The sequence below is a fragment of the Mauremys reevesii genome, linkage group 18 (assembly GCF_016161935.1).
Source record: "Mauremys reevesii isolate NIE-2019 linkage group 18, ASM1616193v1, whole genome shotgun sequence".
Classification (NCBI taxonomy): domain Eukaryota; kingdom Metazoa; phylum Chordata; order Testudines; family Geoemydidae; genus Mauremys; species Mauremys reevesii.
This window is the reverse complement of record NC_052640.1, coordinates 19,106,279-19,130,786: the sequence shown is the minus strand read 5'-3', so window position 1 is coordinate 19,130,786 and position 24,508 is coordinate 19,106,279. Positions and strand designations below refer to the sequence as shown.

Below are 24,508 nucleotides of genomic sequence, written 5' to 3'. Positions count from 1 at the left end.
AGCAGAGAATGTGGTTAACACGGCCCTTGGATGGGGAAAGGGGGTGAAGAGACTGAAAGGGGGAGTGAGGCCCTTATGGAGAATGAGGGGGAGGAAACTTGAGGGCCTCTGCTGATTGCAGCAGGGGCAGTATGACATGGGTGGAGAGGATCTCTCAGCTAGGCTGGGCCCAAGCCATGTACGGCTTGTTAGGTCAAAACCAACAGCTTAGACTCTGCTCAGAAACCAATGGGCAGCCAGCGCAGAGCCTGGTTTAAAGGTTTTGTAAATGGATAGACAACGGGGGTTGGCTCTGCCGGGGGGTCATTCTGTGGAAGGAGCAGGTCTCCAGGAGAGGCTGGAGTGAGGTGAGGGGATGGCTTGGCAGCCCAGAATTGCCAGGGCATTCCCTGCGTAGGGGGAACTGGGCAGACGGCACAGAGATGGTTGTGGGAGGAGTGTACAGAGGGGGTCACCGAGGCCGGTACCACTGGCAGAGTGGAGCTGCTGGGAGGGAGACACAAGAGACGAGGACAGATATTGAGGCTGGGAGAAGTTCTGTAGGGCTTTGTGGGCAAGAACAAGCAGATTACACGTGAAGAGGCAGAGAAGAGGGATACCAGGAGGGAGGTAGTGTCAGGATGGGAGGCAGGGAGATGACTTTAGTTTCAGGATTTTCTGCGGGTTGGATGGGGCTATGAGGGAGAGTTGGAAGCTGACTCCTACCCAGAGACCCTGACAATCTCAGCAGGGTAATTAGCCTTTTTTATAAGTCCTTTGAGAACCGCTCCAATTTATGGTGTCTCTGCCTTTCTCCCATGGGCTGCGGTGCATTTAGCAGCCAGTGAGCAGGGAGCTGATTTGCATGGAGGGGCTTTTTTTGAACTCTGGGGGTTTAAGAGGGAATCAGAGGGTTCCAGCCACAGACCGGTTTGCCTCAGGAAGCCGAGCTCATCTGGATTCCCACCATGGCCTGGGCCCCTCTGCTGCTCACGCTGCTCACTTACTGCTCGGGTAGGGTAGAAAGTTGCCTCTGATTCTCTGCTCTGAGATGCTGGCAGCGGCTCAGCCCCTCTCAGAGGTTTCAGACTGGCAGAGCCACATTTCAGTTCTTTCCTATCTCGTTCCAGGTTCCAGATCGCAGCCTGTGCTGACTCAGACACCCTCGGTGTCCGTGTCCCCCAGCGAGAATGTGAGACTGGCCTGCACCATGTCCTCAGGGTACAGCATCGGCAGTTACAGGGTGTGATGGCTCCAGCAGAAGCTGGGCAGTGCCCCACGGTTTGTGTACCACTATTACACTAGCAGTGACCAGGGCAGGGGCACAGGGATCCCAGCGCGATTTACCGTCTCCGCTGATTCCTCCAACAACCTCTGGAATTTAGTCATCTCTGGGGTCCAAGCAGAGGATGAGGCTGATTATTACTGTGCCACATGGGAGTACAGTAGTAATACTTATCACAGTGATATGGTGAGACAGAGAACTGAGACCAAAACTCTCCCTCACAGCCTGTCTGCCTGTGCCCACGTGAAGGTCAGACCATGACCTCCCTAGAGACACCATCACAGACAATAGAGAGAGAGACTCGCTGACAAACACAGAGAGACGCCTTTGATCATTCCTTGGGGAGTCACTGTCCCCTGCACCCAGCCACTGTCTGCCTGCCCTGCCCTAGGATCTGCTTCACATTGATCTCCACACTCCCCCCCTTCTCTTGCAAACCCTGTTGAGTGAGGGGCTGGTAGATGGTGACCCAGGCTGGTTTGAAGTGCTGGGGCTATGTCAGCTGTAACTCAGCTCTCTACAGAAAGCGTATCTGAGAGTGCAGTCAGTGAGCGGGGGAAGGGAATCTTTCACATGTGGCTACGATCTAGTGCACTGGCGGGTGCTATGAAATGACAGCTAAATCATCGCAAATCACCGCAGGGACCCACAAGCCACGGAGAAGCCAATTTAAAAATGCCCCAACACATCTGTGATCTGCTCTCATAGCCTCCCAGAAACCTGGTGTCCTGTCTATAGAGCTTTCCCCACATTCCCCACGTTCTGTGTTACGGAACTTGTTATAACTATAATCCAAGCTTCAGCAAGAATGCAAAGGACATTTTAATACAACTATTAATGAACGTCTTGTTATTTTAAATAAGAGCATAAGGTCATTGAGCCCAGGATCCTGTCTTCTGACAGTGGCCAGTGCCAGAAGCTTAATGGGAAATGAACTGAACAAATATCGAGTGATCTCTCCCCTGCCATCTGGATTCTGCTTCTGGCAGTCAGAGGTTTTGAGGCACCCAGATCATGAGGTGGCCTCCTTGACTATCTTAGCTAATAGGCATTGATGGGCCTAGACTCCATGAACTGATCTAATTTCTTGTTTGAACCCAATTATCCTTTTGGCCTTCACAACATCCCCTGTCAACGAGTTCCACAGGCAAGGCAGCAGGGATGAGGGGAGAGGAGTCTTGGCCATGTCTGTGTTTGGGGTGGGTGGGGCAGCCTCAATCCAGATCCAGCCATGAGGAATTCTGTGTAAATCCACTATATTAATGGTCTGATTGGGAAGCACAAACCCTTTGACCTACAGAGACTTCACTTCCTTATGGCAGTTTTAAGCCCCACTTTTAAAGCCGGAGGAGGTTTCAACATGAGCACTTCCCTGGACAGCTCCACGCTCCCCTCATCCCTTCAACGTGAGCCCCAAAGCCTGTTCCCCCCGGACGCGGATGGGCTGACACTGGAGCACGAAGAAGAATCCAGGACAGTGATTTGTATCCTGGCCTCTCTAGCGATGGCTGCAGAGCACAGTACACCAAGAGAGCTTACTGCTGGGGAGAGTTGGCTGAGCAGAGGGGGGTTTGGTTAGGGGCACCAAGGGCGTGGGGAAAGGAGGGAACTGGGGCTGGAAGGGACGGAGGCTCGAGTGGAGCTGGGAGGCTGAGAGAGCTCGGGGATGTTGTCCTTTATGTTTCCTTCATACTGCACCTTACTCTGGGATCAGCCAGTTTCCCATTTGTGTTCGCCAAGCACCTTCTTTCTCCTTCATACAGCTGCCAACCACCCGCAGGTTCAGTGAAAATTTCCAGCCGTAAAACCCACCCAGGACTGTGTGTTTGTCCTGTTTCCCCTTTGCTCTCTTGCACTGCCTCGTGCCTCCAGGCTGTAGCCTGTCTGGGGCAGGGCCATGTTCTTGGTTGGTTAGATATCACTATTGTCTGATGTCAGGTAGACCAGCAGCGCTATGTGAACAAAACTAATAATACTTTAATGTGGATATAATTATGTGTCCTGCCTGCCCTTTCTTTGCCCATCCCGTATGATTTTCGGCTGAAACAAAACATGAAAAGGGCCACTTTTCCCTGCACGGCCTTTGTTTGTGCACACGCAATGTATCACACACCATCATTTGGACACATCTTTTTTAACATTCACTTACACAAACAAGTGATCGGATTTCCTCATGCAGGGGTGGCTCTTTGTTTTTTGCTGCCCCAAGCATGGCAGTCAGATGGCCTTTGGCGGCACGCCTGCGGGCAGTCCGCGGTCATGTTGATTTGGCGGCATTTCTGCGGGTGATGTGCCGGTACCGCGCCTTCGGCGTACCAGCCACCAAATTGCTGCCGAAACCGCGGGACTGGTGGGCCACCCGCAGGCATGCCGCCGAAGGCAGCCTGACTGCCCCTCGCAGCACCCAGCAAGCCGCCCCCTGTGACTTGCCGCTCCAGGCACGCGCTTGCTGCGCTGATGCCTAGAGCCGCCCCTGTCCTCATGTATGTCCAACTATTATGAAAATTGGGTTTGCAAAGATGCAGAAAACTAATGAGCACACAAAGAAACTGGACTGAGTCCACTTTAATCTGGCCATTGAGAAAACAAAATCAGAAGACGTTCTGTGAAGCACGTTATCTAATTTGCATCCTACACTAAGCACAAGGCAGCAGGAACGAAGTCAGTTACATCTCCACAGCTGGACTGTCCCTGGGGAACCTCTGTGGTCTGAGGAATGTAACTCGTACATGGCGATCAATGCACAAACGGAGCAGGTGCACACACAGGAAAGTGCAGTGAAGAAGGGGAAGCAAACACTGTTTCTGATCACTAGATGGGGCGATTGTATTAGTCTGGTGGCCAAGACCTCAAGAGCTAGCTGTGATGCCGGGGAAGTGATGAAATTCTCTCTGTCAGAGCTGGAGGCTGGGCTGGGGCTCGACCTGGGCTTTCTCGGGTTGGTTGGGTTCTTTGGTACACACCTGGGTTGGGCTTGGGAGACAAATCCATAGTTCAGCTTTTCCCCATTCTCCCAGGCAAATCCTCTCACTGCTGGGAAAATAAGGGCCAGCAGAGTGATTAGTGGGCAGGAGTGAGGCAAGGGCGCTAAGTGCTGCCCAGAAGATGTCTCTGAGCAGTCGGGTACATCAGAGAGCAGCACAGCTCATTTGCATGCTGGCTCAATCCAGCCTGGCCCCAGGGCTCATTTGCATGTGGCCTGCCCCTTAGGGCTCTAAAAGCTGCTACAGGATTTCACAAAGGCAGGAACCAGCTGAACCCCAAGGACAGGGTTGGCTCCTTCTCTCCCTCTGTCCATCTCCTCCCTGCACCATGGCCCTGTGCGCTCTGCCTCTCTGTCTCCTGGGGCTGTTCCTGGCAGGTAATTCCCCACCAGGATGACTTTTGGGGGGCAGGCAAATGAGCTAATTAGGGTTTAGCACAAGCCGTGCAGCACTAACAGATCTGAGTTTTGTCTCTGTCAGGTTCTTGTGCCCAGCACGTGGTGACGCAGCCGCCCTCAGTGTCGGGGTCTCCAGGGCAGACAGTGAAACTCTCGTGCAGCGTCAGTGGAGGATACGACATCAGTAGCAATGGAGTGAGGTGGTACCAACAGACCCCAGGGAATCCTCCCAGAAACCTGCTCTATTATTTCAGTGATTCTAGCACAGGCAGGGGCACTGGGGTCCCGGACCGGTTCTCTGGCTCTGCCTCCGGCAGTGTTGGCTACTTAACCATCTCTGGGCTCCAAGCCGAGGATGACGCTGATTATTACTGTGCAACTTGGGACGACAGCGCTAAGATGCTCACAGTGGTGTAATCAGAGAGGGAACCGAGACAAAAACCTTTCACATTTCACTGCCCAACACCGAGCGAGACTCTGAGGAAGAGCTTTGAGGCTAGTGGGGCACAGCTGTGGCCAGAGAGAGGTTCCCTTGGCCGTGTTGTACCCAGCCTTTGCTGAAGGGATTGCTTTTCCCTCACACAAGATCCCCCTCCTCCTAGACTAATCTCCTGGCACTGCATGGGGGGTGGGGGCTGCCCGCAGATCGGGAGCTCTGGGATCCTCTGCACAGAGGGGCTGTTCCAGCGTCCATGGCAGGCTGAGGACTGTCATATTCTCTACACCCTCCCCATCTCCTACTACACGGGCCACATGTTCACATCTGCTCCTCCACCCCCTGCACTTCTAGAAGTGACCCAGGTGTGTCTGAAGCTGATACCTGCCACAGGAGAGCTGTAAAATCACGCGTGTGGGTGGAGGTCTGGGGCCAGTCGGCCCGTCAGTGACAGGAAGGGTTTGGTAGCCAGGATCTGAATAGCCCAATCTCACACAGAGTGAACCCAGTCACTTGGATTCCGTGCTATCCTGAGGGCCCAGATCCAAGATGGCTGCTACTCTGTGTTCCTGTCTCCACCAGAGACTAAATCCAGCGTCATCCTTCTCATACAATGAATGCGTCAGCAGGGAATGGCCCAATATCCCTAAAGTACCAACAGCAGGAGACCCTGAGAGAATAACTCCAGCCAAGGGCTCTTTATACCAGTTGGAAATAGCAAAAATCCAAGGCAGCAGAGAAGAGTCTTGGCCATGTGTGTGTGTGATGCAAGTTCAGTCCAGATCCATCCATGTGGAAGTCTGTGTAAATGGTATCACAGGGCTACACACACCCTTCTGGTAGCAACGGTTTGCACGTGAGCACTTGGCTGGGCAGCTGCACTCTCCCCTCATCCCTGCAACGTGAGCCCCAAAGCCTTTTGCTCCCTAAAACTAATAGGGTGACACTGGGCAGGAAGAGGAATCAGGACAGGGAGATGAGCTGGAACTCAGTGATTTATATACTGGCCTCCCTAGAGGTGGCTACAGAGCACAATCCACCGTCTCCCTGCTCCCCTAGCCCAGCCACGGCAGAACAGGCACCAGCCCAGCAGTGATCAGGGCTGGCTCCAGCTTTTTTGCTGCCCCAAGTGGCGAAGAGACAAAAAAAAAAAGATAAAGCCGTGACTGGCGGCACTTCGGCGGCTGCTCTACCGCGCCGCTTCATTCTTTGGTGGCAATTCAGCAGCCCGTCCTTCCCCCTAAGGGGGACTGAGGTACCCGCCACCGAACTGCCGCCGAAGACCTGGATGTGCTGCACCTTTCCATTGGCCGCCCCAAGCACCTGCATCCCGCGCTGGTGCCTGGAGCTGGCCCTGGCAGTGATACATCGCTGTGTGCAGGATTTACACACTGTCAGATCAGGGTCACAGAGCAAGTGCAGCGTGAAGCCCAGGACCCCGTAGCTGTGAGGCAGCACATGGGGCAGTTGGTAGCTCCCCAAATGGAGGTAGAGTCCAAAGCCACCGGGGCGGCAGTCCAGGCAGATGAGAACGATAAATCCTCAGCAGGGTGCTCCTCCGCCCTTGTTCCTCTTGGAATCACCATCCTCTGTTTCCCTAACACACTCTGCACATATATTCCAGTGCAGAATTGCCAATTTTATATAACGTGGGTGTCATTTCAGCTGTGTAATTAGCTTTCTTAAGCAGCACTGGGTTCTGACTGTTCAAAGTTAAGTCAGGTGTGGAGGCCAATATCCTGCATTTCCACTCTGCCGTGAGTCTGGGATTGGCCAAAGGAAAAGCATATCCAGTGACTTTGCCTTTCACAGCCTTTGTTGTCAGGGTCACTGGTGAAAGGTGGAGAAGGCAGGATACTCCGATGGGTGACTCTAGTCACACGATCCACTACTTCTCCCAGCCAGGGGACACTATTGACCCTCCCAGCACGTGTTGTAATGAGGTGCGGCTCTGGGGATCGTTAGGAGCCTGGGGTGAAGTTAGACATTTTCTGTGGAGGGCTCCAAGCCTGGCATGAACCCAAAGGACGAGTGAGAAGGGAAACCATATCAGAAAGCGCATTGGAGAGCAGGCCCAATGAGGCTTGGAGCATTGGCGATGTGTTCGCATTTTCTCTCAGTTGTCCCCAGCAGACACTGTTAGACGGGCCTACGCCATAAGTGGTGACAGCATCCCTGGCTACCCCATCTCTTTGCTTCAGCGGAGATTTAAGAACCTCCAGAATAGCTGCTCTGTTACAAAGACGACTCTCACCAGGCCACGTCTCAGGGTCCCTGATCAGTTCTCTGCTTCCAGAGACTCTCCAGCAACCCCTTAAATCTACCAGTCTCTGGGGCCCACACAGAAGATGATGCTGATTTTGATTCTCTGGCACTAAGGTGGGACGGGGGGTGGGGGAAGTAACACTGTGCCACAGCTTCCTGGGGAACTGAGACCAAAACTTCACCAGATCCATGTAGGTAGCGGGAAGTGAGACCAAAACCTCGTGGGATCCAACAGGGGCTGCTCTTCTCTTGGGACACATACGCGACTTGCTTCCTAGTGCTCACAGCCCCCTCAGAATTCATCACCTTGAAGGACAAAGCTGAAACCGTGAGGGAAGGTCACCTGAGGCCTCCCCCTCTGCCAATTTCTCCTGCCTGAGGCACTCTGAGCAACCGGGGACAACTCCAGAGAGCAGAGTGGCAGTTAGGGCCTGTGGTGTCTCTCTCACCGTCTAGAGATTCTCTTATGGAACCCGTCCCCATGCTGTCTGAGCGCCTCTGATTGTTTTGTGTCACTTGTCCCTGCAGAGAGACCCCTTGGAACGAGCCCTCTTTAGAAATCTGTGCTTTGCACCACTTCACAGCAATGCAAAAGGGGAAATTACCGAGCCTGGCTCAGACAGTCCTGCCTGGCCTGCAGCTGCAGGAGTGTCTGGTCATGGGACAGCCTACACTAGCGTCTTGGCTGCATTCTGCAGGGTGGCTGTAGAGGAGGGGATGCAATGCACAGCTCTCTTTCCAAGGCAAATTGGGAGCTGAAATCCCCTGTCAGCCACAGCAAAGACCAAACCCTTCTGCCCCAGAGCTAATCCATGCAGGGAGAGGTCACTGCAGTCAGGGGCAGGGGAGAGAGCAGCGTTTCTGTCCCCGGTAACTCTCCATTCTGCTCTACACCACAAAACCCAGCAGAGTGTTGAAGCTTTGAAGCGCTAAGTGTAGTCAAAGCGCCAGCGCTGGGAGGGACAGCTGGGAGCACGGCCCCAGCGCTGGGGCTCACCCTGCTGCAGCGCCTAGCCTGGGCACCTGGAAACCCAAGTCAGTTATTTCTTTGCAGCTGGGCTGCCCCCATGGGAGACCGTGTGACCTAATGAACATTGACTTGTGCAAACTGAGAGCAGGACACCGCGGCGAGCAAGAGGGGTGATTTCGTTCTGACTCCACTGGATGGGGCTCGTGTGTGCTTTATCCTCCTGACGCCAACAGGGAACAGCAGCCACGTTTCCTCTCCCCTGGAGCTGGAGGCAGGGGCCAGGGCCAAACTGGGCTTTATCTGTTTGTCGGGATAACTTAGTGCTCAGTGGATGCCGTGTGCGGGGGGGGGGAGGGGGAGGCTAAAGAGGAGGCCACTCGCTGACACAACCTTTCCCCTCTATCCCACCCGCTATTTTTGAGCCCTAGCTCAAGCTGCAACTTCAAAGCGCTGTGTACGCAGCTGGTTTTAAAGCATTAGCGTGAGTTCCACTCGCCCGAGTCTGTCCAAATGCTGTGTGGACATACTGAATAAGACTCTGCTTTGCTCAGAAGGGAAGTTTCTTCATGGCCTGGAATTCCTCTATAATTTGGAGCTGTCTGCCAGGCCACAAGGAACTTTGTGTGGGTTGTAATCCTGGCACAACCCCCTGCTACCCCAAACATCCACATGGGGGAGGGGCGCCTTGCTAAAGGGGCTGCGAGCTCGGTGGGTGTTGGGAGAACAGTGGGAAGACGTGTGCCTTGGAATAAGAAATCAGGAATAATGAACCAACTTATCCTCGTTGCATATCGGAGGTGACACCTTCCGATTTTGTCCTTTGCTCCCTTTAGAAGAGCTCTGACTGCCCCTCAGCCCCTGACTCCCGGAACAACCCGCCCCACTGCTCCATTTCTGTGCTTCCTGGTGCCCTGCTGCTGGCACTGGCACAGAGACCATTCAGTGTTCCCTGCTCCTCACCACAACCCCCATTCCCTGCCTCACCGCAGCTCCTGAGAGAAGGGTGGAGGTTCTCACCAGGCAGCTCACAGGGGGAGAGACAGGCTGGAGCCAGGGAGTTTGGGGTAACAGAGGGTTGTGCCAGGATTACAACCCCTCTGGGCTTGGCAGTTCCTAGCCCTGGGGCCTCTGGGCTAGCCACGTCAGTTATGAAAGTAAAAAAAAAGGCATGAGCCCCAGCTCATCTCTCATTACAAATGAAGCCCTGGCTCCGATACTCTAGTTCAGGCTCAGGACAATGGGCACATGCAGCCTCACTGATAAATGTCTGAGTGCTCTGAGGGACTCCAGTAAATGAAACCTGCTCACAGATGTACGGCCCGAACCTGTGCGATGCTGAGGGTCTCCCAGAAGGGCCGAGCATCTCGTCTCCCACCTGAAGCCAGTGAGAACTGGGGATGTTCCACGCATCACTGGGTCAGGCCCACAGGCCCTGCTGGTCTGAGCCGAGGGCTGGCGGGAGGGAGACGCAGCCCATACTGGGGCAGAAGGACACACACTACAGCAGAGCAAGGCACAGAAGACCGATGAGACGCATGTGGCCATGTAACTGAACGCAGACATCATCAGTCTGTTTCTGGGCTTTTCACCATTAATTATGGACTCCCTGCTGTTGCCATGGCAGCGGTGCATCCGCAGCGCTTTTGTGTTCCAGTTGTAGAGGGTAGCGTTGTGTACGCTCGCTCGCTCTCGAGTGCATGCGCTCTCTCCCGGAGACTTGGCATTTGTTCTTTCTTTGATGTTTTTCTTCAAATAAGTTGTCTAGACAGCCAAATATGTGTTTGGCTTTGTGTGTGTGTGGAAACGTCACAGCAGCCAGCGCGAGAGCCGCAGAATTATCCAAACTGGCTCCCGGGTGAGCACAGAACAGGATCAGCCCAGTGAGACTGGCCGACTGCAGCCGAGAATGGCGCAAATCAGATCATTACAGCTCTGCTTCCCGTCTTTGGACACGGGCCACCCTCAGCAGAGCTGAACTCGTCACTGGGTTCAAAGCCATGAGACAGGTACTGCTCAGGGGAAGGCAGTGTGAGGATCATCCCTTCTGTATTGCATCACAAACAAACTCATCAGCAAACCTGCGCTACCAACATGGGACTGGGAATAGCCCTGAAGCTGGGGGGAGAGGGGACTAGGCAGGGCTCCTCCTAATCCAGCAGATTCCTGGAGTTTCTTAATTCCTCCCCCCTCCCCCCAATAGCTCAGTACTTTACAGTCAGAGCGAATGTAAGAAAGATCCCCTGTATGTCTCTGCCCTGTCTTGGGGTGACGCAGGTGCCCAGAGCAGCAGCCAGTGAGCAAGGGGCAGATTTGCATGAAGGGGCCGTTCTCCAGCCCTGGGGGTTTAAGAGAGAATCGGAGGGTCCCAGCCACAGACCCGTTTGCCTCAGGAAGCCGAGCTTGTCTGGATTCCCACCATGGCCTGGGCCCCTCTGCTGCTCTTGCTGCTCACTTACTGCTCAGATGAGAGGGGGGCCCAGGGCAGCCCTTGACTGGGTTTCACCTTCCCCCTCCCTCTCAGAAATTTCACACAAACGTGTCATGCCGCAGGGCAGGTCTCATGGCTTTGTTTGTACTGTGCTTTCCAGGTACCCGCTCCCAGTACGTGGTGACACAAGAGCCCTCCTTGTTGGTGTCTCCTGAAGGAACTGTCAAACTCTCTTGTCGCTTGAACATCATATCTGACATCAGCAGTGTCTACCCGTACTGGTTCCAGCAGCGGGGGGGCGGGGTGCCTCGCCTCCTCATCTACAACGCTTACATGAAAGTGTCAGGGACCCCCGAGCGGTTCTCTGGGTTCAGCTCTGGTAACACGGCCTATTTAACCATCAGCGGGGCCCTGGCGGAGGACGACGCTGATTATTACTGCTTCACTCACTACTATCAAGGAGGGGCTTTTAAGGCTACACAGTGAGACACTCAGATGGGGAACTGAGACCCAAACCTGCCTCCTCTCTGCTCTGTGCCCTGCTGGGACCTGCCCAGGCTGCAGGTTGGCCTCAGACTTCCCCCTGCAGCCTGACTAATCCTCAGTGGGGTTTGTGCCCCTCATTCCCTGCAAGGGGCCATGTGGGAGGGTGCGTGTGTAGGGGAAAGACCTCCTGCCATCGGCCTGCCCCATGGGGAGAGGGGTGGGATGGCGGGGGATTAGGAAAGGGGTCTGTCCCCATCCCATTAGGTAAAGTGCATCTAGGTGTTGCCGGCACAGAGGCCCGAGGACAGCAACAGTGGTTCGTTGCCCGGTGTGCTTCGCTCCAATAAACACACCAAGGTGGAGAAGCAGACAAAGTTTATTTGAGCCCAAATAAGGTGCAAGGGAGACATAGCAATCTCAAATCCTGCACACAGATACAAGCCGTTTTTCCCTTCTTATATATGATTTCAGCTAAGCATTCCCATTACCCCCACACTCCTCCCCCTTACCCCCCCTTCTTCCCCCTCCTGTCTATTTTTCTATAGCAAATACATCATGCAAGTAGCAATTACATTAAGCAGTTAAGTCATACTTGGCAACAACCACTTTAGCTCGTTAGTAACTCTTCTGTGAACAGTTATCTTGTTTTATTTCTTTGATCTGTTATTTTGCCCCTTAACCAGGAGCAAGCAGGCCTCATTATAGCAGGCCTCATTATTACCTTCTGGTACAGGTGTTGTAACTGATAACCATTCTTTGTTGCCGGCCTGTTAGGTCCATTAAAGTTCAAACATAAACATGGAAGCGCTTTGGTCAGACATGGAGTGACTTTAGTTCATTTAGGCCTACTACAGGAAGGCTTTATTGACACTTATGGTTTTCCACCCTCCTGAGTTACCTAGAGTCATGCCTAGTGACACCAACATAGGGGCAGGATTTCCTGGTCAGACACGTGGCTTTCAGTGCTTTGATTTGGCCAAGTTACAATTTAGAAAACAGGACTCAGGCCCATGCAGCAGTTTGTGTGACAGGACAAGGCTCCTCTCTGCAGAATCTCCCACAATCCCCTGGAGCTGTGCACGACACACGCGAGTGCAGAGAAATTCCTCATCCCCCAGGGGCTCTCCTGGCAGTTGTGGGGCTTTGTGCACAGTTGTGCCCCAATAGTGAGTAGATCCTGTCAGGCCGTGTGCCGATGATACTCAGTGAGGTTTGGAGGTGTCCCTAGATGGGGAAAGCCAGCGACAAAGCCCTGGATCCATTGTTGTGAGCTGTCATAGGTTTATTCCCCACTTTGAACTTTAGCGTCCAAAACATGGGGACCTGCATGGATCCTTCTAAGCTTAAATCCTAGCTTAGGTCTGGTACCGCTGCCACCAGCCAGGTTTCAGTGTCTGGCACACTCTCTGTTCCCCCAAACCTTTCCCTTTGGAATACAGATCCAAACTCCTTGGATCTTAACACAAAGGGAAATAAACCATTCCCCACTTCTTTCTTTCCCCCCACCTGTCCCTGGTGAGTCAAACTAATCTCCTGAGGTTTCAAACAAGGGAAAAATCAAACAGGTTCTTAAAAAGAAAAGCTTTTAATTAAAGAAAGAAAAAGTAAAAAACTCTCTCTGTAAAATCAGGATGGAAGTTTACAGGGTACAGCTTATAAAAACAAAAGGGACTCCCTCCCCCCTAGCTTAAGTACAAGTTACAGCAAACAAAAAAATAAAATATGGTTCCAGCAAACACACATTTGCAAATACAGAAATTAATCAAAAGATTAATTCACCTTTCTAATACTCACTATACTGCATGAAGAGAATATTTCAGGAAGCTTGGAGAGCCTGGATGTACGTCTGGCCCCTCTTAGATGCAAAGAGAGAACACCCCCCAAAACAAAGAACCCAAACAAAGGCTTCCCTCCACAGAGATTTGAAATTATCTTGTCCCTTGATTGGTCCTCTGGTCAGGTGTCTGTCAGGTTTACTGAGCTTGTTAACCCTTTACAGGTAAAAGAGACCTTAACCCTTAACTATCTGTTTATGACATGAGCGGTGTGGACCAGTCACCTCTAAGGGAGCTCTTGGACAGCGTGAACTCAAACCACCCCATCTGTGCACTGACAATCTTGATAGCTATTGACCTGTATCCAATCTGCCTTTTTAGGGGCAGTGGAGAGGCTTGGATAGGGAGGAAGCACTAGCCATACCTGGAGAGGGTTAAAACCCTCACCCTGAGCAGGGAATCTTCAGCAGGTGTCTGGCATCACTGCAGTGATTGCTGGGGAGCCCAGTCAGGGACTGGATTCAGCTGGAGCTAATTGCTCGTTACTGGGGAAACCAGGCACTATAAGAAGGGGGAGCGGGGGTGGGTCAGTCTGGTATGAGGGTTAGGCTGAGTGAGGGGCCCTGTGCATTCTGGGATGGGGCAGAGCTAGACCAGGCTAGAGCCCTCTGGCTTGGTTTAGTGGGGCCAGTTCTCTGGTCTCAGAGGTGAGGCTGTCCCTGTGCCAGAGCTTGGCTTTCCTGACCTGTCAGGTATGTAAGAGACAAACCATTATAGGGCTAAACCCCCACCAGAGCAATCCCAAATAGGTAACTGAGTGAGTAGGTTTGTGAAACATTCAGACACCACCATGAGGGAAATATTTCCAGATGATAGTTTGGTCTAGTTCTGGTCTAGTCCCAGCTGCTAGTAGCTGAGCCCAGAGCAGGGGCTGCTGCTCTCCAGCTCTGTGTTTTGTTTGTAAGTTGGTATTTTGGCTTCTCCACCAAGAACTTTCCCACAGGAGGACTGTGGCTCCCCATTACAGGGCATTTCATCTTCTCTGCTCTTCCTTGGCTTGCTGCAGCACCAGGGCAACAACAACAATTGTTTGCAAAAGGATAAAGCAGAATCAGTGGTGAACAGCCAGCAAAACATTAAAGGGATTCGTGTGTTACTGGGAGTGAGTCTGTGCAGTGTAAAGCACCTTTACACATACACCTACACAGACACACACACAGTTGATTTTCTTATCTGTTTTCTTAAAAACAATCCACATCTATTCTATTGTTTCAAGACAGCAGTGTTCCTATGTGTGTAATTATCAGAAGGGGGGAAGCTCCCTTGGGCAGGAATTTGACCAAAAACTATAAATCCAGTGTGGCCAGCTCAGAAATCTGAGGTTTTGCCCCCAAACTGCACAGACCTGATCTTAGTTTCATTAGCAAAGGACTTGTCTAGATTTCTTTCTCCACCTCTCACTGGCAGCCAGGTGAGGCAGCAGCCTGCTAATGAAGTAATGCTCCAGGAGGAAGAGAATTCAGAACAGTGACCTGTTCCATTCAGCTAATCCCAGCGTTTTCCTGGGATTTAGCACGTTCTGTTTAAGATAAATGGGTTCATACCATCCATTCCATAGGGGTGTGTTAAAAACAAATCTATTGTATTGGAAGCCCATGGGAGTAGGTGCTGTTCTCCTTGCAGTCACCATACACACCACGTCCTTGCACTTGGCTTACTTCTGGTTTCAAATCAAATTGCAGGATTCATATTGTCCTGCACTGGGGTGGAGGTGCATAAACCTCAGGCTGAATTATTAGTTCATTGATCTAGTGTCATTGCTTACGGTCCTTTTTTTCCTGATTCAGTGAGATAGAATAGATAGAAACAGTTTAATGAGGTTTTTTTTCAGTGTCCTTAGGAATGCAGTAAGATTAGTCAAAGTACGTGATCAGTTCCCATAGCAGAAGTGGTTCTCGTTTGAAGCACTGCTATGTTTAGGGCTTTGATAAAATTAAAGACAGCAGACACATTATGCAGATGAAATAAAAATAAAAGGAGTGAAATCACTACAAAAAGCAAAACGATCAGTGTTGTCACCAGCTCATGATTTTATTGTAAATCTCATGATATTCGGAGTTTTCCTTGAAGCCCGAGCTTCTGGAGACAGCTGATCCCCTGAGAATCTCAGCTTTTATTTTTATATGAGGATTTGATTTCAGGATATGTACTGTGTGTATTTTGACACGTGGTGTTGATAATTTCTGTTTTAATGGTTATAAAGCTTTAGCATTTTGAATCTCAACATTGACTGTCATTGATTAATTGTTGTCTGACCCACCCATAAATCCTGCAACTGTGAAAATTTAAGTAGATAAAAATAGAAAAAAAGTTTAAAAATTAACATTGATATTAACTGCTGAAATTGTATTAAAAATTGAATGTTGCCAAGCCCAATAGTTAGTGTTGTTATATGAGAAGTCAGAAATGCTGAAGCTGATGAGAAGAACTGATGCATAGTTGTTATAAACATCTATAAAAGTTGTCTCTGACACCATTTATCCCCTTATCACACTGAAAAGTTGTTTTCTCTAAACTAAGGAAGTCACTTCACCTGCAGTATCAAAGGAAGGCAGCTGGAGTTAACATAGTAACTGATGGATTTTCATTTTGGAAAGATCCCTCTCATTGCAATAAAAATGCCCTTAGCAGCAACATCTTGTTAATATCAGAAACTTACTAGATAATATCCATGTAACCCAGAACAAAAACCTCTGGGTAATGGCAGATTAATTCTGTTTTCAGTGCTAACCCAGGATGCTGAGATGTTGACACTGCCAGAAGTAGAACGTTGGCTTGTCTATGTCCCAGGCCAGGAAATCCTAAAACATCCCTTTACTTTGGCAGCAGAGCCAGGACCGTTTTGCAGCTGTACAGGGCTCTTCCTCCTGAAAACCTCCCAGGAGCTCATTAGCAAAGTAGTTATTAATGGTGTCCTGGAAATGTGTATAAAATGCAGGGAGGCCTCCACAACACAGGTTTTTCATTAGACTTCTGCAGAAGGGTGGCTACTTCTCCCTGTAAGGCTGTGAGGGCTACTTACTTTGCTGCTCCTTGCTGGTTAAGCTGAACAGCACCTGATGCAGCTCCTCTATGGCCAGTTTATCATTCTGTGCTCTATACAGATCAATAGAGGCAGATAATGGCTTTCCCAAGCTCCTTAACCATCCCATGCAGCGCAAGGTGCTGAGCTTCTGCACTTGTGGGGGATAATACAGAGAACGCACTGGAGACCAGAGCCATAAATAAACTCTGTCAGGGAATGACCCTGACCACACTGGAACAGATTATTGCCCCACTGGGCTGGTGTCCTGCCTTCAGCAGTGACTCCAGTGATCCAGAGTCAGGGGGATCCATTGTCCGTCCCTCCCACTGTACAGTGCAACAAACCAATGGAACAGCCCAGGAGGAATCGGATGGAAAAATGTTTCAAGGGTGTTCTCATGGGATAAAAATAGCTGAGGCCGTCATCCCTTACTTCTAGCCCAGCAACGCACCGACTGTCCCCGGATGCTTGTGGGGTGAGTGCCAGTGAGCTGAGGATAACTTGGAGCCTATCAGAGGCATCCAGATTTGCATTCAGGATGTCTGCTCACATCACAGGGTTTAAGAAGCAAGCGGAGAAGGCACCACTGAATTCAGAGACCGCTGTGGCTGAGTGTGCTGTTCCTAGGATGGCTTGGGTCACCACACTGCTGGTTCTGGTAGCCTGTTGGGCAGGTAAATGTAACTGCATGCTCGAGCTCAGAAGCGAGGTCAGGAAGTGTGCCAGGTGCATGGCACACCCACATTTACAGACACTTTGGTGACCGGTGGTTCTGTGTTGTTTCAGGTTCCAGCTACCAGTTCACTTTGACTCAGCCACTCGCTATGTCAGTGACTCCAGGAGAAACTGCCCAACTCGCATGTGTTCTGAGCAGTGAAGTCAGCATCAGAGGTAGCAACATATGCTGGTACCAGCAGAAGTAAGGGGAGAAACCAAGATACCTGCTGTATTACAAGGATGACTCTACCCAGGTAAAGGCTCTGGTGTCCCTGAGAGGTTCACTGCCTCTAAAGACACGTCCAGGAACACCTGTTTTTTAACTATCAGCAGGGCTCAAGCAGAGGACGATGCTGATTACTATTGCACAGAATGGGACAGCACTGCTAACCAGTACACAGTGATACAGCTGCACAGAGAAGAGGAACAAAAACCCCTCTCACCCACAATGACACAGCGCCTGGAGCCCACCTGCGTGTCTCTTGTTCCTATGAGATGGTCCAGTGGATTGGCTCCTGGCTAAGTGTGATCTCCAATTCCTGTCAGTCCTTGTTGCCTTTCAAAGCTATGGGCTTTTCTGGCTGAAGAACTCACCTGTATTCTGACACAACATCACTGCCCTGATGCACAGACTGAGTTAACCGCAATAAGGAATCAAATCAGGGCACCAAGTATCACAGCACCAAGGATACCAGCGGGAACCATCCCACAGTCGGCATTATGCTGTGATATTGGACCAGCCGAAACTGGGTTTTAAAAAGCTCCTCTGGCTAGTGCCTGGTACAGTTATTACACTTCTAGCTCCGGATCATAGTTCTGCTGAGTTGCAGCCTAGAAGGGACCATTGTGACCATCCAGTCTGATCTCCTGTGTGAGACAGACCATAGAACGTCACCCAGTAATTCCTGCCTCACGCCCAGAAACATGTGGTGTAACTCGCCCATCTCTTTTAGAAAGACCCCCAGGCTTCATGTTCCACAGCCCTTTGTAATCTGCTCCAGGGCTTAATTACTGTGCAGGTCATTTCCAGTTTTTCTAACTGCAGGTCCCAGGCATTCGATCTTGTTCTGCCTTCTTCTGCTAGTTTAAATAGCTGTTCCAGTCGTGGTTTCTTGAGTGACACAGACAAGAGTGATCTCACCTTCCTTCTCCTACTGCACACTCACAGACGCCAGTGCTGATGTTCCTGTTTGCATGGAGCTGTCCTCCTGCAAACAGAGAGACTGAGCCTACGTCTCAGGTGCTGAGGGCTCCCAACTCCCACTGACTTCCCCCAGAGCTGCATGTGCTCAGCACTTCCCAGGATCAGGCCAGTGGGTGTCCAAGCTCCATGTGCTGCACGTTTGTAAAGCAAAACCAGTACAGACAAGGGGACCCAGAGCTGCTGCCATTGGAGTCTTCTGCCCAGGTGCAACTTCTCAGTAGAAATCAGGTCTGTGCAGAGTGCCGGGCCTCTGAGCTGTGAGCGAAGCAATAACAGGAAGCGTGTCGGGGAGTCAGTGAGGCTCAGAGCACTGGGGCTGTTTAGAGACACAAGGGTTGGGGCTTGACTGAGCTCAAGTAAGGGGCTGCCAGGACCTCACAGGATCTAAGCCCTCAGAGACTCTATACAGACCAGCAGGTGGCAGTATAAGATCACCCAATAGCATTAGCAACACCCCCCTCTGTAACCTGAGTCCCAAGGGAAGGGCTTTGGGGAGTTGAAGGCCTTAGGGCCTTAGAACTTGAGACTATGTAGATCTCTCTAGACTATCTGGAGGCAGGGCCGGCCGTAGACCAAATGGCGCCCCCAGCGAGGAGTCTTTGGCGCCCCATCCCCCGATTTGTTAAAGTTTTGATTACTGTATTTGCAGCCCATTTCACAAGTTCGATGCACGATTTGCAGGCATGCTTTATCCCTGTCATAAAAGGCAATAAATTTGCACGATAGGATTTGTAAATCTGTATTTATTGATGCCATAACTAAGCAAATGGGTTTGAAAGAGATCTCTGGTGTCTCATTAATTATGTCCTTGTTTAGTCACTACTTACACTCTTCAGGTATTAAAACACAAGTAAACTCTCACAAGTACACAATAAAACAAGGTTCACAATATCGCAGTTGGACTCCAACTTCACCTCACAAAAACAGCACCCCGAGCCCGGCACCTCCTGAGCCCAACACTCCCTAAACTCAGCACCTCAGGCAGTTGCCTGCCCCTAAATCTGGTGCTGTCTAGAGGTTCTTTCCTTAGTGACAGCCTTGGAAATCCCCAACCTTGGCTCTGCAGCTGCGTCTGCCAGGGACTGCCGTCCCCGGTGGCATGGCTCAGTGGGGCTTGTTGCCACCCCCCCACTGACTACAAAGGTGCTTCCTACATTGGGGTCAGATGGCTGGGGAAGGGGGCTTGTATCCTTGTATGACTCAGACGATTCTCTGGTTCTGTCCCAAAGCCTTGGCAAAGCAGGGCGGGGGAAGGTCACTGCTTTTGCGATTGAGTTCACTTGTCCACTGCAAGGAAAAAGGCTGGTCCTGGAAAGAGGAGGAGGAAAGAGACTGTCAAAGAAACACCCGTCTTCCTGCAGGGCCTTCTGATGCTCCGTGCTAACAGGCAAAAGCTGGAAACATTTTGCCTTTCTATCACCTCGCAAGGCACCCGGAGGGCTTCCAGAGCTCGCAGCACATGGCGCATGGAACAGAGGTTCCTAGAGTGTTTGGGAGCATTGACAAGAGGGAAGAGCAAGACTAGGAAGTAGTAACTGGCAGTGATCAGGGGAACTCTGGGGGGTTGAGAGAGAATTGGAGGGTTCCAGCCACAGACTCATTTGCCTCAGGAAGCCAAGCTCGTCTGGATTCCCAGCATGGCCTGGGCCCCTCTGCTCCTCATGCTGCTCACTGCCAGAGCCCCTGGTGTCCCAGAGCATTTCACTGCTTCCATGTCTGTTAATACTGTGTCCTTAACCATCGCTGGGGCCGTAGCAGAGGATGATGCTGGTTATTACTGTGCTGCTGGAGTGGGGGTGCTCAATCAATGATGTGATCAGATGAGGAACAGAGGAAAACACCCCATAGGCTGTGACGGGCTGGCAAACGTGCTGGCTGCCAAGCAGGTTCCCAGGTGAACAAACCCGAGAGCTGCTTCTGTGTGCAGAGGTGGAGCTTTTCCTTCCCCCCTCGTCCTCTCTGGGGAGGGACTGCCCTGCCCCGCTCCTTCCTGGGATTGCTTGCTTTAGTTTTTGTTCAACTTTGATTTAACTCTCATTTTGAGCAAGGAAATGTTCCCTCTTCAGAGGCTGAGGCACTTATAGCAGATTCTGGACCAATCAGAGGGCACCGAAATCATTGCCCAGGCTGACTTTGTCATCCGATAAAGGAAAATAATTGAGTGGGTGAATCATAGAAATGTCGGGTGGAAGAGACATGTGAAGAGAAAGAGGAATCACCTGTGCTGGAGATTTCTATGCAGGAAAGGCTCATGACTGGCTGCCTGCTGGGCTGGAGGAGAGGAATCCGCATGGGGCTGATTTTGCAGATATTTTCATGTGTTGCATCTGCTGGATGAAAGTGTCTCCAGTCTCAAAATTGAGGGACCCTAAGCAAGCCCTGAAGCTCTGGGACAATATGTGGAAGTCAAGACTACTGGAATGGACAGATTCAGCCAATGTTCAGAAGTTTAATAAACTACCTTTACTTAGAATTGTGTGATGAGACCTGCCTCCCATTCACAATCACATGGCCCAGGGTGACTTCCATTGGCCATGACACCACATCTCCCTGGCAACACCACCACCTGCTTACATGGATACCAACACTGGGAAGAGCTCAAGCATTCTGAGCCTCCTCTGATACAGTTTGGCAGCAGGACAGCAGGGGAGGAAGCAGGACCATGTGATCAAACCGCTCTCCGCAGATCACCAGCTTGTGCCCCACAGACCTCAGCCTGGGAACCACTGACCTAGACCAAGACGATTGCAGAGAACAACGATTTCACATTTATTTTTTGTGAGGCTTCGATCATACAGAGGAGGAAACATGACATAAGAATGGACCAGAGAGGAATGAACATTATTTGGTATCTGGTGCTCCGAGAGCACTGTACAGCCTCAAAGCATTTTGCAAACAGTGACAGATTAATTGTCACCACACCAGTGGGAGGTTAGGTGGTATTTTATTACCCCCATTTTACAGCTGGGAAAAATAAGGCACAAAGAGGTTAAGTGACTTATCCAGTGCCACACAAAGTGCGTCTACACAGCAGCTAGACACCCGGGCGTGGCTAATGCCGACTGACAAGGGCTCGCAGGGCTGTTTCATTGCTATGTAGCCTTCCGTTCTCAAGCTGGAGCCCCAGTTCTAGGATCCTGCAGGGTGGGAGGATCCCAGAGCTTGGTCTCCAGCCCGGGCCCGGTACAGCAATGAAACAGCCCCGCAGCCTGAGCTCTGTGAGCCTGAGTTGGCTGGCAGGGGTCAGCTGCTGGTTTCTGTTTGCTGTGCACACGAACCGACATTGAGACAATGGGAGAACTGGACATTAGGATTAGGGACCATGCTGGTTTGTAACTCCCTCTGGTGTCTCTGGGACCTGCATCCCTGTCACTGATGGGATAATCTGGCCTCAGGAGTTCCTGGCTCCCAAACCTGTGCTAACTCCTCCAGAGCGAGCGAGAATCAACTTGGGGATTTGTTCGTGCCACTAGTATAAAACTTGATGACAAAGAGAGCTGAAGACAGGAGTCTGTAAAGCACCTGGCACAATGGAACCATGGTCCTGTCTGGGTCTCTGGGTTTCATGGTAACATGCGTTAGAATAATCTGACCCATTTTCATTACCCTCTGGAGAACGGAGGTCGAAGTGTGACTGATGTCAAAGTGAAAAATCCGTTTGGTGGTTCCACCAGTGTCCCCTGTTATGCCCAGTACAAATGACTGGAAATCTTGACCCAACAGAGGCTCAGGACTGGAAGAGCAAAGATGCTGCAGATGCCAGAGGACTCTGTGGCTAGAACAACAGAGGCCTGAGAGGCCAGGATTGGAATGGGAGAAGCAGGGTCAGGACTTCCCCACGATGTGTCTTACTGCAGCCAGAGCGATCAGAGAGCACAGGGGTATCGGGAGAGCACAGAGTGGGACTCTGCCTGCTCTGTGCGCTCAGCCCATTGAAACAACCTCCGTTGGGTTGGCTCTGCCCCCTTACAACAGAGCTAGGACTAGAGAGGCAGGAACCTTGGAGTGAGCCACAGATTTGCATGAAGGGGCCGTTCCGCAGTGTTGGGGGTTTAAGAGAGAATTGGAGGGTCCCAGCCACAGACCCGTTTGCCTCAGGAAGCCGAGCTCGTCTGGATTCCCACCATGGCCTGGGCCCCTCTGCTCCTCGCGCTGCTCACTTACTGCATTGGTAAGGGGGGTTGATCTGGTGAATGAAGCAAAATAAGAATTTCTAACAAGCTGTAGCGCTGCTCTCTCTGCAGGCAGCGCTGAGAACGTTGGTTCTGCTCCGGGCGAGGGGGAGTTCTGATGAGCTTGTTTCTCATGTTTCAGGTTTCAGTTCCCAGCAGCTCCAGTCACTGAAGGCATCTGAGTTAGTGTCTCCTGGAGGGACCGTGACCCTCTCCTGCAGCCTGAGCAGTGGGGCCCTCACTGATCACAACCACCCGCTCTGGGTTCAACAGAGACTGGGGAAAGTTCCTCGGCTGATCATGCACAGCACGAGTACCAGGCCCTCGGGGATCCCAGAGCGTTTCACTGGCTCCAGATCGGGTAACACCATGTCCTTGACCATCACGGGGGCCCTGGCGGAGGATGATGCTGATTATTACTGTTCTGTGTGGGCTGTGAGCATTCAGCACAGCACTACAGTCAGATGGAGAAGTGATACAAAAAGCTCCCTCTGCAGACAGGCCATAGAACTTCACCCAGTAACTCCTGTCTAAAGCCCAAAGCATGGTTAGACTCGCCCATCTCTTTTAGAAAGACCCCCAGGCTCGATGTAGAGACCCCAACTGATGGAGAATGTTCCACAGCCCTTTGTAATCTGCTCCAGTGCTTAATTCCTGTGCATGTCATTTCCAGTTTGAATTTTTCTAACTGCAGCTCCCAGACATTTGATCTTGGTCTGCATTGGTCTGCTAGATTAAACAGCCCCCGAGTACCTGCTCTTCTGCTGTGATCAAGTCACCTCTTAACCTTCTCTTTGATAACACGGCTGTTCTGCTTCTCTCAGCTCCAAACCCAACAGCCCAAGTAAAACTCAGGGCATGTCTACAGTGCCCGGCGCTCGGACTCTGGGGGTGCAAACAGCAGGGGGCACCAACGTGCTGCGCTGTGACTCCCCCGCACTGAGGTTGCGGGCGGGAACTTCCAGGCCCCGAGGTGGCACTAATGTAGTTCTCTGAAGCCGAGGGAGGGGGGTGGGCTTCAGAGCCCGAGCTCCAGCCTGAGCCACGGCTTCAAAGCGCTGTCTACACAGCTATTTTCAGAGCGCTAGGGCAAGCCCAGCTCCCAAGTCTATCAGCCTCCGAATCGCTTCACAATGCCGTGTGGACACACCCCGAGCAGGTCAGTGCAGTGTTCCAGGAGCTGGCAAACCCCGAAGGGAGTTACCCGTCCAACTTCAGCAAGGAAATGTTCCCTCTCTGGGGAACCTGGGCATCTGCAAGAGCCACGTCGCTCAAAGCAGATACAAAATGGGCAGCATGAAATCATTGCCCAGGGCTGACTTTGTCAGCTCCCAGGGGAACGAAATGAGTGGAGAAGGGGGGCAGAATTGGCTCAGCAGAGCTAGGCAGAGAAGAGTCTGCTGTGATGGAGAATCCCACCGGAGAAATGCTCACAACTGGCTGCATGCTGGGCAAAAGGGGAGGGGTCCACACAGGGCAACATTTGCAGATATGTGTATTTGTCAACTACTGGACGAAGACGTTTCCACTCAGGACCTGCCCATCCAGTCAGTTTTGCAATTCTCTTTCCTTCCTCCGGGACCTGCCAACCCACCACTGATGGGATAATCCAGCCCCAGGAGCTCCTGGCTCCAACACCTGTTCTAAATCCTCCAGGCCAGGCTGCTTCCATTAATAAACTTGGGGGTCTCTTCATGCTACTGCTGGGAAAACTTAGTTGCACAGAGAGCTGGAGATATGTGTTTGTACAGCACCCGGCACAATGTAACCACAATCCTGATCGGGGCCTCTAGATGTCACTGTAACACACACACTGATAATCGGACCATTTTTTTTTACCCCTGGAGACACAAGTTCAAATCCCAACTTAGGTCACAACTGAAAACCTGTTTGGTGGTTCCACCGGTGTCCCCAGTTATGCTCAATAGGAACCTACCACAGGGTTAGAAATGAGGAGAAATCTTGCCCTAAGAAAGGCTCAGGGCTGTTGGAGCAGAGCTGTTCCAGATCGGGGACGATAAAACAGGGCAGAGGCCTGCGGCTGGGATAACTGATGCCTTCCAGGTCAGGATTGGAATGGGAGACTCTTGTACCGAACAGCCCTACGCCGTGTCTGGCTGCAGCCGGAGTGACCGGTGATGGAATGAGGCACAGAGCTGGTTCCCAGCATGCCCTGTGCCGCGGGAGCTGAACTGATGACAGTGAAGGCTTCTCTGTGTCTCTGTTAGTCACAGCTGGAACCAGGGGAATCCACCAGCTCCTCAGCGGGGTGGGAAGCTTGTCACTCTGTAAAGCAGGGCCCCCAGAGACCCCAAGAGAGCACA

At 51.6% G+C, this 24,508-nt stretch overlaps 1 protein-coding gene, 1 long non-coding RNA gene and 2 gene segments (V, D, J or C); all 4 read left to right on the top strand.

Annotated features, from left to right (window-relative positions):
• Positions 1-24,508, top strand: part of LOC120386422 (immunoglobulin lambda-1 light chain-like) — a 482,696-nt gene that overhangs the window by 6,889 nt on the left and 451,299 nt on the right. The window lies entirely within an intron of this gene.
• On the top strand, positions 4,427-6,170 carry LOC120386440. The segment is given in 2 exon segments: positions 4,427-4,625; positions 4,729-6,170. Coding segments are annotated over 2 exon segments (384 nt in total).
• Positions 13,404-17,039, top strand: LOC120386451. Its single transcript, XR_005589717.1, has 3 exons — positions 13,404-13,758; positions 16,649-16,765; positions 16,878-17,039. It is a non-coding gene; the product is annotated as an uncharacterized LOC120386451 (long non-coding RNA).
• Positions 21,228-23,067, top strand: LOC120386432. The segment is given in 2 exon segments: positions 21,228-22,183; positions 22,327-23,067. Coding segments are annotated over 2 exon segments (438 nt in total).